Source organism: Nannospalax galili, unplaced genomic scaffold (genome assembly GCF_000622305.1).
Source record: "Nannospalax galili isolate Female #2095 unplaced genomic scaffold, S.galili_v1.0 scaffold1400, whole genome shotgun sequence".
Lineage (NCBI taxonomy): Eukaryota > Metazoa > Chordata > Mammalia > Rodentia > Spalacidae > Nannospalax > Nannospalax galili.
This window is the reverse complement of record NW_008345995.1, coordinates 221602-236455: the sequence shown is the minus strand read 5'-3', so window position 1 is coordinate 236455 and position 14854 is coordinate 221602. Positions and strand designations below refer to the sequence as shown.

General features: G+C 42.0%; 1 protein-coding gene across 3 annotated transcripts in view; it reads right to left on the bottom strand.

The window, feature by feature from the left end:
* The window catches only part of Eif2ak4 (eukaryotic translation initiation factor 2 alpha kinase 4), a 115612-nt gene that overhangs the window by 98204 nt on the left and 2554 nt on the right, over positions 1-14854 (bottom strand). For 2 of the 3 annotated variants that reach the window (XM_029567909.1, XM_008842309.3), the window contains exons 2-3: positions 5932-6044; positions 1170-1272 (exon numbers count right to left, since the gene is read on the bottom strand). In XM_029567909.1, coding sequence (XP_029423769.1) covers positions 1170-1272; positions 5932-6044 — 216 coding nt within the window. Of the gene's footprint in view, positions 1-1169; positions 1273-5931; positions 6045-8980; positions 9066-14854 lie in introns of all 3 variants that reach the window. The other variant, XM_029567910.1, reaches the window with a different exon arrangement.

Below are 14854 nucleotides of genomic sequence, written 5' to 3'. Positions count from 1 at the left end.
GGGCTTCAGATTTTTGGAGGTGTGCTCTTGAGGGGGAGGGTGGGACCCCAGGCCTGTTTTTTTCTCTTTTATTTCTGAGCTATGAATAATTTTCCCCAACCACGCACTTCCACATGAATGCTAACAACTGGCCACACACCCAAGGCAATAAGGCCCACTGATTACTTCTGAAACCTCCAAAACTGAGCCAGAAGTAACCTTTTTTCTTTATAAGTTGATTTACTTCAGGTATTTATTAAGTCACAGGAAGTTGACTAACACACTAAGCAAAAACAGAGGGATTTTAAGCAAAAATCAGGAAAAGATTAATTATGCTTACAGGGGATTTATGCCCTCAGGAGTCATCTAGTCTTGCTCTCCAGAGAGTTTATGCCCTCAGGAGTCATCTAGTCTCAGGAGTCATCTAGTCTTGCTCTCCAGAGAGTTTTGCCACCAATAGAGAACTCATTTGCAGATCCTGCTGTTCAAAGATTAAAATAAGACTCAGTACTGAATACAGTGTACGTGCTTAGGTGCAGAACAGTCATTGGAGGAATAGACATCACTCATTGTTGATAAAGAAAGGTACATTTGGCTGATATGCAAAAGGAAAAGGTGAGTTGGGGCTGGAGTGATGGCTCAGTGGGTAAAAGTATGTAGAGGACCCAAGTTTGAGTCTCAGTACCCATGTCAGGAGGCTCACAACTGCCTGGAACTCAGGCTCTAGGAGATCCAATACCCTCTTCTGGACTCTGTGAACATCTGCACTCACTCCCCCCACCCTCCATAATACATATAATTAAAAAAATAAAAATAAATCTTGAACAAAAGGGAGAAGGTAAGAAAGTTTGGTCAGAAATCACCTGTCTGCATTTTCCATCAGAAAAGCTCAAATTAAGATCCAGCCATGATGCCAAGGCCAGGTTCATACAAGCTGCCTTGACAGACATCCTCAAGCATCAATAGCACTCTCCTGATCTACTCTGCAGCTTGTAAATCATAAAGCCTATAAATTAAATGATAAAATAACTAAGTCCCGCTTCGAAGATACCAATAAGAAACAATGTTGCAGTCAAAGTTGGATTTGAGGCACAAAAGCAAAGCTGTAAGCCAAGGAAAAGGCAGGTACAGGCTAGTGAGCACATGGGAGATCACTGCCAGCCCCACAGCTCTAGTTTATCAAGCCTTACCTCCCCACAGTGCTTTTTGGCCACTTCCTCTAGGTGGGATTTTAATAAATTAACACTTTCATTTGACAGACCTTTAGCATTCTTTAACTCTATTTCAGGAACTCTGAAAAAGACAAAAAAGCACATAGGAAAAGGAGTTAATTGAGAAGGAAGCACCTGTTCTCAGCAGGCCTGAGGGCTCCACATAGACCTCCTGGGTGAACCTCTCTCCCTGTGACTAGCAGCACATCCCTTTAATCTCAGAAGGCCTTCAACCATATCCCAACAATTCCACTGACAGTGATCAGTGAGTAGTTGCCTGTACCCTGTGGGGAAGTGGGGGAGGCCCAGCCTTCAGTCTGGACTGTCAAAGCCGTTTCCTGGGGAAAGCCCCCAGTGGCTGTCTCTTCTGTCTCTAATATCAGCTTTATAATCTGACTAAAACTACTCAACATCAATTATTAGTTATTGCTTTTGACTTGTCCCAATGCCCTAAGTAAAGAAATCAGTCCTGTACCTTGTCTGGCATGTATGCTTTTGTGTGGTACTTCTTGATCCACCATCAGTCAGGCTTGTGCCCTGCACTTCTGCGTGCTCTAGCACGAAACAGAAGATGCTGGGTGAGATGCAGCCACCATGCTCCACCCAGGGTTTTTACAAGGTGCTGTGCCAGTCACTCATTCTCCTCCTAAACAAGGAGGCAGCTTGGGGGCTCATAGCCAACGCAGGCAAGTACATCATGTAAACACCTACTCTAAGGACACCTAGTTCACATGCTGCTTCATCCCTCACAGCTCATCTAACAAATATTTTAAACTAAAGATGTGTATACTATCAGCCTTAGGGTTTCTGTTTATTCCTAACCAATAAACACCCATTGCTAACTCTCTGGGATTACACAGGATTTATTTAATTTTACTGATAAGATGATTCATCACTTCCTGTTAAGCATTTCTAAGAGATTCCTGGCATTTTACCTTGGTGAAGCCTCCCTGTGTATTACCCTGTCTGTGCACTCTCTTAATGCTTCATTCCCATCCTGTGGGATGGGATGCTACAGTCATTATCTTCTAGACAAGTAGAAATCTGGGAGATGGTAGTTTGTATTTGACAAAAGCTTAAGAAGAGCCAACACTGCTGAGCCCATGTATGACCCATCACACCCAAGATTCTCTCACAGCTGTACCAAGGACTACTAAGGAGGAACCTTCTCTCTTCCAAAAGGACAGCATCAGTGGCTGAAATGAAGCCTTCTGTGTTTCTGTGTATGTGTCTATGTGCAAGTGTATGTGTGTGTATGCAAATGTGCAGGTGTACACATGCAGGTGTGTACATGTGCATGTGGAGGCCAGAGGTCAACATCAGGCATGGCTCTTCAGGAGTTGTCTACCTTGTTTTTTTGAGACAGAGACTCTCACTTCCTAGTTCTTGGAGTTCACTGATTAGGCTAGGAAGGCTGGCCAGCAAATTTCAGAGATTACCAGAGCTGGGACTACCAGTGTACACTATCATGCCCAGCTTTTTACATGAGTCCTGGGGATTGAAATCAGGTCCTTGTGATTGTAAATATTCCCTATCCTTTACACACACACACACACACACACACACACACAACCTTTAGAAAGGGTCTCCATGTAGCCCCAGCTGGCATAGAACTCACTATATAGACCAGGGTGGCCTCAACCTCACAGAGATCCACCTGCTTCTGTCTCCAAAGTACTGGGATTAAAGAAAACACCACCATGTTCACTCCTTTACATTTTTTTTTTTTTTAAATGGGGCTGGAGAGTTGGCTCGGCAGTTAAGAACACTGGTTGCTTTTGCAGAAGACCTGGGTTCAAATCCCAGCACCCACATGGCAGCTAACAACTGTCTGTAACTCTAGTTCCAGGGGATCCGACAGCCTCTTCTGTTCTCTGTGGGCATTGCGTGACATAGGTGCACTTACCTACATGCAGGCAATACACGCACACACATAAAATAAAAATAATAAATATTAAAAAAAAAATTAAAGCCAGGCATGATGTTGTATGCCTTTAGTCCCAGAACTCGGAAGGCAGAGGCTGGTGGATCTCTGTGAGCTCGAGGCCAGCCTGCTCTATATAGAGTTCCAGGCCAGCTGGAGCTACAGGGAGACCCTGTCTCAAAAAACAAACAAACAAACAAAACCCCCAAAACAAAAAAAAAATTAAGCAAGGGCCTGGAGAAATAGTTCAGTGGTTAAGAACATTTGTTATTCCAGAGAATCTGGGTTTGATTCCTAGCACCCACGTGGTAGCTAAGAACTGCCCATGACTCCAGTTTCAGGGGATCTGACAACCTTTACTAGCCTCTGTGGGCTTTTCACAACATGGGTACACTTACACATATGCAGGCAAAATACTCATACACATAACATGAAAATAAAAAATAAAATAATTAAAAATAAAGCGATCAGCAATATTAACAGAATGATGAAAAAGTCATCTACAATACTAATTAAACTTTGATATTTTATGTTCTTGACAGATTAATAACTTTGTATAGCTGATATTGCCTTTTTAGCTTTATAACATATATATTTCTAGGTTGTTAAAAAAATCGTCTCATAATCCTTTTATCAAATGGACACACAACTTATCTGAAGAGTTCCTTGGAGTAACAGCTTTCAACCAGGGCAGTTTTGGCCTCCTAGGAGGTATCTATCAATATCTGGAGACTTCAGGGACCAGCTGTCCAACAGACAGAAGTGAGGGATGCTACTAGACTTCTCATATGCCTAGGACAGCCCTGCTAAACAAGAGTTATCCTGTCCAACAGCAATAGTGCAGGCAAGAAGTGCTGTCCTAGTATTCCGTTTTGGAGAGACAAGCTAGTCTGGGACTAACAATCTTCCTGACTCAGTCTCTCAAATACTGGCATTATAGGCATGAGCTACCTACATGGTTCCAGTTTTTTTACTTTCAGAAATTACACTATAATTAATATATCCGGGTTTTTCCTTTATATTGACTTGAAGAGTTAAACATTTTGAGTGCTTGAGTCTATGGTACAATAAAGAAAATATACCTGTGATCTCTGCCCCTAGTTTATGGCACAGAGGCCCTCCTACCCTTGGAATTTCATGAGTGACAGAGATGAAGGAAGTATCTTAAGCTCTTCATGGCAAACCCCTTTCAACCATATCAGAGCTAATGCTAGTGAGTTTAACTCTTGTTGGGTGCCTGCTGAGCATTAGGATGGGGCTGGTCACAGAGAGCCCAAGCTTTGACCATGGGATGAGAAATTCCTACCCCATCCCAAACCTCTGCGGAGGAGGATATGGCTGGAGACTGAGTTCAATCACCAAGGCTTAATGATTTAAGTAAGCAATCATTCATGCCTATGGAACAAAACCTTCCTGAAGTCTCCTGAACAACAAGGGTTGGGGTATTGTGATTACTGAACACAAGGAGAAGCTGAGGATGGCAGTCTGAGAGAACAGGCAGCTCTGTGCCTCTGCCCATGCTTTGTCCTATGCAGTCCTCTTATTTGGCTGTGTTAGAATCAGATCCTTTATGATTAATCATTACATATAACACAAGGAGGTTGTGGGAACTCTCAAATTTACAACCACAAGTTCTGAGTCAGAAGTATGGGGACTTGTACCTGACATCTGAGCAGAAGCAATCTTGTGGAAATGAGCCCTGGACCTGTGGGGTCTGTACTAACTATGAATAAATAGTATCAACAAAGACACTATATTTCATACCATGAAACAAAAAACAAAATCCAGAGAAGCACTGTTGTAGTATTATTTCATAAACATAATTATTTTTCTCATTAATTAACCTTCTATATAGCTATTATGCATACTCTGACAACAGAGTATGGAAGTAAAAGACTTGGAAGTAAAAGAATTACTGATTTGAAGAAGTATAGTCTTGAACTGAATTTTCCAGTTCTTCATCTTTTGGAATCACAAACTCCACTCATTTACCACCCACTGTGGAAGGCACTGCTACCTTTTATTTGCTATGTTCCTTCTCAAAAACCTTCACTATTTCCTGTAGTCAATTTGAACCACTTAACATGATCCTAGCCAATATGACTTTCCATGTGGACCATCTGGGGAAAGTTTACATGGAATATACTTCTCAAAGAGCCCAATGCGTCCTGATGGCTAATGTCTTTGTTCTAGTCAGTGTTTCTCAACCATCGGTAATACCACCTTTATGGGAGTTTGGAAATAGACTTTGGTTGCCTCAATGACTGGAGAACATTCCTGGCATTGGTGGGCTGGACTTGGATACTAAAGCCTGTAGCACAAGGCACAGCCCTGTGCCACGCAGACAGGTGGGTAGCGCCCCACTGAGAATGGCAGCTCTGATCACTCCTTTATTTATTCTAGGCAGTAAAAGGCTACACCAGGTACAGAAGGCCACCTCATTTCCGATGCTAACAGTACTTTAAAACTAGGTACTCAGGGCTTTAAACACTTGCCATGCCATTATCCTTTTCTTCTAGATTTTACCTTCTCCCTAGTTTATACAGAATTAAATAAACATTAACGTATCTGAAGAAAAAGTAGTCAGTGAGTAAATATTAGCATCTGTAGTGAGTATTCTACACTATAAGGAGGCTTAAGACAGGTTCCATGTAAATGTCTATGGCTGATATGGTTTTATTGAAATATAGGTGACAGGATCTGAAATTTTCTGTGGAAGATGGGGGAGGAATGAGAAAATACTCTTAACTGTAATGCATCTATGTTGTCAAAATAGGAAAGTGAAATTATATCAAAGCTATTAATAAAGGTACTTACACATCTGGGTAGGTTGGTGGGCACTTGACCCTTAAGTCCACTTTCACATACACTTCTTTATCAGTTAGGCCCTGAGGGTACAGAACTAAATTGATTTCAGGTGGCTCTTTGACCTAAAAGAGAAAAAGAACACATATGCATTTTTTTAGTGAGCCGGTTTTCTTGAGGAAGATAACAATCACCTTGACTCTGGCTCTAAAGTTCTACTTCAAAAATAGTATATACAATCATACTTTACATAGGTTGGGCCATATGTCCTAAAAGCATGGTTTCAAAATAAAACTTGTGCCAGAGGAAATGCCTTTTCCCTTTCAAAGTGATCAAGGGATTGAAGTAGAATATTCTACCTGGTTTCCACTCACTCAAATGTTACTCAGTGCTAACCAAGTGCTAAGTACTGGTGTGGAGACTGGGAGTACAGGTGAGTTTAGACAGACCTAGTCCCAGTTAGCTGACCAACCTGGAAGACAATGAGTCATGTCAAATGGGTGAAGAAAGCTGTGGAGAAAATAAGGCCAAGTGATGGGCCAGGAGGTGAGGGAGAAGCTGCCTGGACACATCCAGGAGGGTGGGCCTCTGAGCAGGGGATACAGGCTGACAGTCTTTACCCCATGCCTGGGGTGTGTTCCAGACATCAGAAGTTGTAATGTTCTGGATATTTGCAGATTTGAAAAACTTTCAGTTTCTGGAATGTTTAAAATTCTCATTTTCAAATTAAGAATACTCAGTCTGATTTTGGATTGAGATTTGAATACAAAGATATTAACAGGGGAAAACCGTTGCTTAGAATGGAGAAATTGGATAGCTCTGCTAAAACTGTATATGCTTTTTCAATCAGTTGCTTTTCACCAAAGGTCCAAATATTCTATTGTTCTTTAATTTATTATAGATTCCAAAAAGGATATGAGGCAGTATATGTCATATTTATATAAGAAAAAAGGAAGAGGTTTGGGGGAAAACTACCAAACCTTCTATGGTGCAGGTGTGTTACCAACTCTCTAAGGCCAATGCCATCCTTACTGTACAATTCAGGCTTGGAGAGTTTAAGATTCCCACCCACAGACACATGGTGACAGATTAAAGTTCAAATCTAGCTTTGACTCCAAAACCTGTGTCTTTTTCAGGAGCTAGTTTTTTATGAATGTCAACTCTAAGTTTATGTCACTATACCTTAACTTTCTGAACATCCAAGCAGCCAGAGCAAAGAGAAATGAAACTATATCAGAAAAATTCCTTTACAGGGGTAACAGGGTAATGAATAACACTGATTTCTACAGGTATTTGTAACACTGATGCAGGAGTTCCAAGTGTGATGGGATCTTTCTTGGCTCAGTTGTGTATGACCCAAGGATTTAGGGTGTCAAATACTCAGTCACCAAAGATCACCTTGGACTGTGGCTCCCAAGTTTACTGTGTCATGCCAATGAAAATAAAGATGCACACTCTTGTGGGAATAAACAAAACGGAAGCAGGCTTTATTAAGAATTATTATAGAAACTAGGTGTGGTGGCCCATGCCCTTAATCCCAACACTCAGGAAACAGAAGCAGGCAGATCCCATGAGTTCCAGGCTAGCCTGGGCTACATACTGAGACCCTGTCTCCCCCCCCCCCAAAAAAAGAATTATTACAGAAAAGTGAGGAACTGAGAAAAAGTGGGAAATGAAGGAAAAATGAGTGAAATTCTCAAATGAGGGGTTTCCAAGAGAGGAAAAAAGCTGTCGAATTTCCTTTGTCTAGGAATTTCAGAAGGTCATGGAAAAAATTGAACTAAGACTGAAGAAATCTCTACTAAGATTGGTCAATTTCCCAGGCTATCATAGGCTGAGCTAATAGAGGGCCCACACTCTGTATGCCTATCCCTGTAGCTGAACCAGGGAGATGATCATGTGCTGTTCATGTACTGCCCACCAAGTTAGGGATAAAGACCCCTCTGCTTCGACCTTGACTGTCTTCTTTAGTTACTTAGCCAGCATGACTACCCTCTGACCTTGCTGGTGTCTCAAGTGCTGGTAGTAAGGGCACCTTCTTGATTGTTGAGTGATGTGGGAGGGCCCAGCCCACTGTGGGTGGTACCACCCCTGGGCAGGTGGGCCTGTGTTGTATAAGAAAGCAGGCTGAGCAGGGGCCAGGGGAGCAAGTCAGTAAGCAGTGATCCTCCATGGCCTATGCTCCAGCTCCTGCTTCCAGGTTCCTGCCCTGAGTTCCTACCTTGGGCTCCCTGATGAACCGTGACCTGGGAGATGTAAGCCAAATAAACCCTTTCCTCCCCAAGTTGGTAGTGGTCAGAGTATTTTGTCACAGCAATGAAGAGCCAAACTAGGACACATGTACATGATCAGCTTTACTATGGCAGATAGTTAACTCTATCCCAGCCATAAAGATGTAGCTGCGGTCTTTCTTGATTACCTCATATTTTGCTCCCTGTCTATGGGGTGGTCTCCTAGGTGGAAGCTTCTTGATGGTAGTCATCCTTACTTACGATTAAGTCTGTTATGATTATCTGCATTAGTAGCAAGGGTGTATGAAAAGCCAATAGTCCCTACCTATATTCCTCAAGGGCTTCATGGGGGCCAGCCAGGCTGCTGACACCGGCCCAGAGCCCTGGTCCTCCTCCTATCTAGCTTGGTTATCTCAGACCCAACTACTAGCCCTCCCATTCACCTTCCTTGGGGCTTCAGACTCTGCCATTTTAACCTTTAACACCAACTTCTGTTCTCAGTGCAACATATGAGTAGCTTGCATTACTTTTCCATTACTTACCATGGGCACTTTTCCATTACTTACCTACACAGAGCTATCTCTTGCCTCAACATGACTTACATATGTACTCCAAATCTTGAACAGTATTTTTACTGGCTGTGTGTATAAAATCTGTAAGATCAGTTTTTATATGGCTTTACAGTAAGCCTTGATGAAAGCTGTAGGTTTTCTGAGAAGCATGATTCTGTGAATGAGGTCACGGGAGGGGGGGGGTCATCATTCTTGGCCTGAATAACCTTGCATGTACTCATTCATTCCCTCACCACACATCATGTTGGTCACCCACACCTGTTGAAGGCTGACTCTATGCCAGGCACTGTTCTTAGTCCATGGAGATGGGAGTACAGATGTGTCCCAAGCTGTCAAGTAGCTCCTGATGGGGGACAGGACAGGACACAAACATCATGAACATGTAAGGATATATTTAGAAAGTGCAGTGGAAGAGATGACATAGGGCTGAGCAAGGAGGACAATTAGGGTATACATAAGGAACATGCTTAGATGGGATTCTCATGAACACTTAGGTGAGGCTGCATCATTTAAGCTGAGTCTGGGCAGGGAACCAGCACTCCAGATAAGGAAAGTACATGTAAAGAGGTTCAGAAGTAAGAGATGGGTGCCCCAAAAGGCCAAAAGGAGATAAGTACATCTGGGACACAGGCAGGGAGACCTAGGAAAGCAGGTGTGATAGGAAACAGATGAGCCACACAGGGCTTTGTCAGCCAGGCAATGTACTTGGCAGACTTAAAGATAATAAGATGCAACATGTATTTTTAAAGACCACTTGGCTGCTGAGTAAAGAATGAATGAGGAAGATCAAGAGCTCAGTGGTAGAGTGCTTGCCTAGCATGTGTGAGGATCTGGGTTACAGTCCCAGCACTGTGACCATCAAAACAAACAAACAAACAAGAAGATGGTTATAATAATTCAGCTAGTGTTGAATGCCCAGGGAAGAAGGAACTGTAGGAGCAGGAAAATAAAGTGGATTTAAAATCAAGCTATGAGAGGTGTCAGGGTATCTTCTTTGATCACTTTCCACTTTATTTATTGACTCAGGGTTTCTTGCTGAACTAGTTCACCAATTTCATCTACTTGCCCTGGGGAGCCCTCATCTCTGTCTCCAAGTGCTAGGATTATAGGCAGCCACTACGCTATGGTCTGGTCCTCAGGCTTATGGGCCAATCTCCCCAGCACAGAATACAGTATTCTAGTACTAAACGCAGTGCCAGGCACTATGTCACACCTATACACACCTAGAATCCCAGCATTTGGCTGGGGGGGGGGGGCTGAGGCAAGAGGATCGCCACGAGGTCTAGGTAAGTCTGGGCTATATTTCTATAGTGAGCTCCAGGTCAACTATAGCTCCAGCAAGACCCTATCTCAAAAGACAGTAACAACGAAAACCTAAAAGTACAAGGAATAAAGAACAGTCTAATAGAGTGTAGTCTCAATTACCTTCACTCACATATTATTCCACTTTTCACTTTGCTATTACTAATGAAAAATTTTTTGTTTTTTTTTCCAAAGAGCAAGTGGAAATGATGCTCTATCTCCACATTGATTGGCAGAGCTTAAAAGAGGCAAATAAAATAAGGTGATAAAATATTAGAAGATGCTACACAGACAGTCATCTTCTTTTTTGTTGTTGTTGCTGTTGTTTTGAGATCCCAGCTGGTCTGGAACTTGCTGGGTAGACCAGGCTGGTCTTGATCTCACAGAGATCTGTCTGCCTCCACCTCCCATGCTGGTATTAAAGATTTGTGCCATCATACCTGGCTACAGATAGTCTTCTTAAATAAAATGCTTAAGAATCTGGCAGGCCCAATGTAAAGAAGCCAAGATGTCGAAGTTAAAGTCTGGCATGGTGGCCTAATTCCTAATTCTAGGATTTAGGAAGCTGAGGCAGGAGGATCTCAAGTTCTAGGCTGCTGGGGCTACACAGTAAGACCCTGACTCAAGAAATGAAAAAGCAACAAATGAACAAATAAAACTGTTTCTAAGTCCAAGGTTACTTAGCCACTAAGTTTGGCTACTGGATTAAGTTCTAGGAAACAAAGTGAATCAAGTTCTACCATAGGTAGGCTAGGGATATAGCTCAGTGGTAAAAGCATCTGCCTAGCATGCTTAAGGCCCTGGGTTCCATCTCCAAAAACCAGAAGGAAAAAAATTATCATAAGCCATTTAGAGGAAATGATCTTAAAGGAAAGGGACACAACAATGACTACTTTTTTGAGATGGGCTTTTGCTATAGCCCAGGCTGCTTTTGAACTCACAATCCTGTCTCAGCCTTCCAAGTGTTAGGATTACAGGTTTGGGCCCCTCTGCCCAACTTCCTCCCCGACCCCCCCGCCCCCGCCCCGGCCCCATTCTTCTTCAAACTGACTGGAAAACAGCTCTGAAAACTGGAATTTAGAGATCTGTTTTTGACTACAAGAGCACCCTGGGGAAGATAGAACATCCTTAGCGAGAAAGAAGAGAGCCTAAACTCCAAACTTTCATATGCAAAGTGATGTTTTCTGTCAGATGTAACTAAATTTAATCATTACAAATTTACTGAAAGAAAAAAATACCGAAACCAAGAAACTACTAAGGAATAGTTCTCTCAGGCTTTACTCATGCAAATGAAGAAAAGGCAGATTTCAATGAAGAAAAGGCTTTTTGTAAGAGGGCTCAGGACCCATAGAATCAGCACAAGTAGGGCATTTCAAGGACTCAGGGCTGAACAAGATTTGGTTACAATTTATCACATGCACTAGAGTGGGCTGGGGTTGAGACTCCTTCATGCTTACAGAATAAAAGCAGTCATTAGAAACCAATGCTCATAAACATTTTGACTTACCCTATACAAAGAAGATTGAAGTCCTAGTACATAAAGTAATGAGTAACCTAAAATTTTGGGGCGCACGAAAGGAGAAAAAAACAATGCAGGGTTTGTTACTTGTAAAATACACAAAGCTCCATGTGAGAAAAAAATATTTTGAAAACTGAAAAAAGCTGGTGATATGAAAACAGCATAATGAACAAGAAGTCCTGGGGCCAGGCTAGTGGCATAGTCCTATAATCCCAGCACTCAAGAGACTGAGGCAGGAGGATCACCACCAGAGACCAGCCTGGTCTACAGAACCAAAGAAAAGGTAGTTGAGAGAGGTCATGTATCACTACAATAGAATGAATTAAACATGTTTCTTATGTGGTAATAAAGTTGGATACTCTTCTGTTAGCAAACAGACTTCTAAGCAGAGATACAAAATTCAGCCCTTAAAACACAGGAGAGGCAACACTCATTTGTAACTCATGGAAGAAAAAAGTAGCAATTCTTTAAGAAACAAAGCAGCAAAGATCTAAAGTATTTCAGGGATTAGGAACAGGGAACACTATCCACTATCTTTGGGACCTTTTTCAGCACAATATATATCCTAGAGTTCTCACAGGCCAAAGCCCCAGAAATCCCTGCTGCTCAGTTCTAATGTTTTTGCTACAGCCTGCATCTTGAATGTCCAACTTAAAGTCCTCATTCCCAGGAGATGATGGAGGCAGAGCCTAGTAGAAAGTCTAAAGTCTTTCAGGGTGTACCCTTGAAGGGTTGATGGGCTCCCAAGCCCCTTCTCTTCCTTCCTCAGTAGTGGCCATGTGGTGAATGGACCACCCGTCACACATTCTCACCATGGTGCACTGCCTTCACAAGGCCCCAGAGGGAAAGCCAACTGACCATTAAGTTGCCAAGATCAATGTTTTCTCATTTACAAATTGCTCGTCTTGCCGCCTGGTGTGGTGGCATGCCTTTAATCCCAGCACTTGGGAGGCAGAGGCAGGCAGATTTCTGAGTTCAAGGCCAGCCTGATCTGCATAGCAAGTTCTAGGCCAGGTGGGGCTACAGGGAGACCCTGTCTCCAAAGACCAAAAAGAAAAAAAAATTGCTCATCTCAGGTATTTTGTGATAGTAACAGAAAGCTCAGAAAGCTGTTAACAGGACTTCACTTAGGCACTTCTACCTCCTAAACACTGAGGCCCAATGAAATGAACTGGTAATTTAAACATGTGCCAATGCTGGTTAAAAGTACCAGAGGGAAGGGTTAGGATTATTAATACCTGAGGAATTTACCACTTCAGACAGCTGAAAATGATCAGGTTTCAAGAGTCAAAGACTAAAGTGTGAGGATGACAGGCCCATTACTAAACTTCACTAAACTAAAAATGGGTAGCAAAGTGAGGAAAAGGTTTAGGAAATTAATTTGTTATACAAATGTCCACCACACATAATGGGAATGCACATAACTGTACACTGAGAAGTCCATAGTAACTTGTGTATTAGGTACTTAATTCAAATAAGTTTCTGGTGTCTGGTCTAGAGCTGTTATTTAGGTTTCTGCTAGTCATATTCTCCTCGAACTTGATGGTAAGTCTTTGCTTAGTATGGCTTCTTGTTCTTCCCCTTATCTATAATAGAAGAAAGTAGTCTATGTGAAACCAGAACAAATTCAAGTATAAAGTGCCATCTTGGGGGGAGATAATCGGGGCAGGTCTGGTTTTAAGTCTAGGCAGAACCAAATATGAGACAGTGGACTGGGGAGATGGCTCAGTGACTAAAAAGCACTTGCTGTACAAGTAGGAGGACCTTAATCCAGATCCCAAGCACTCCATGTAAAAGCCAGGCACATCTGCATGTCCATGTAATGTGGAATTCCAGTATTGGAGGGTAGCGACAGGCAGACCCCTGGGAGAAGCCTATCCTAAACTGTGAGTGTCAGATTCCGTGAGAGATCCTGTCTCAAAAGAAAAAGAAGGGGTTGGGGGAAGCAACAGAGGAAGACATCCCACGTCCTCCCTCCTCTGGCTTCCACATGTGCTGAGGTACAATATCACCTGCAAACACGTGGGTATACACTACATACATACATACATACATACATACATACATACATACATACATACACACACATACACCCCTGTCAGTAACAGCTCAGAAAAATGCTAATAGTAGTGCCAAGAAAATGGAATCTGACAACATTCCTCTAGGTTTTAGATGAAATGCCTTAAATATTGACCTTTCCCATTCATCTTTTTCTAAAAATGAATACTTTTTGTAATAATCACAAAGTTCATTCATTATCCTTTCTCAAATATTTATCCTTTCTCAAATATTTACCTCTGTCAAGCTGGTCAGAATTTTTTTAAAAAGTGGCTTTAACATTTAGTACAAGTCCATTTTGAACAGACATTAAAACTTTCAGAATCTGAATTCTTCCTGAGTATATGCAATACTATTGTAATAGAAATGAGGAGAACTGGACTAGGTACTACAGCTTGAATGTGTCCCTCATAAGTTCATGTACTGGAAAATCAATCTCAAAATTATTTTCTGATAGTATGTGGAGGTGATGTCCCCAGACATAGAGGTGTTAGACTATGTGGAATTATCAATAGCAATTTGGGAAAAATTTTTTATCAAGTGCTGGAATGTAGGGGTAAACAAATACATGGACCTGTTTTTGCGAAAACAGTAGTCTTGTATGATGTAAAGGCAGCACTTCAAATTAGTAGAAAAAACCCAAACTCTCAACTGTTGCTCTGAGAGTGGTGAGCAAAGAGAATGTGATCCAGACCCCTATCATGGTGGAGCTAGGATGCAGTCTTTTACAAAGCTATTTCTTAAAATTTTTATTTATTTATTTCTATTATTTTATGTGTAAGTGTTTTGCCTGCATGCTGTAAGTGTACCTGTGTCATGCAATGCCAGCAAAGTCAGAAGAGGGTGTCGGATCCCCTGGAATTGGAGTTATGAACAGTTGTTAGCCTCCATGTGCGTGGTAGTATTCGAATCCCGGTCCTCTGCAAGAGCAGTCAGAGCTCTTAATCACTGAGCCATTTTTCCAGCCTGCAAAACTATTTCTATATTTGATAGGAGCTTTAAAAAAAATGAAGCCATGAAAAGATTAAAAGAAAACATCAAGAATTTATTTTTGGTAACACTGAAACAGGGGAGTCTTTTCTTCCTTTTCCTTTTTTGTTTCCTGGTGCTGGGGATCAAACCTAGGGCCTGGTAGACACACACACTACCACCAGCCTGAAAAGTCTTTCCTGAGGGGGAAAAACCCCCAGGGTCAATAAAACAAAGTTAATTTGAGGTCTACTAAAAAATTTAAATGCATAAATTACATAAAC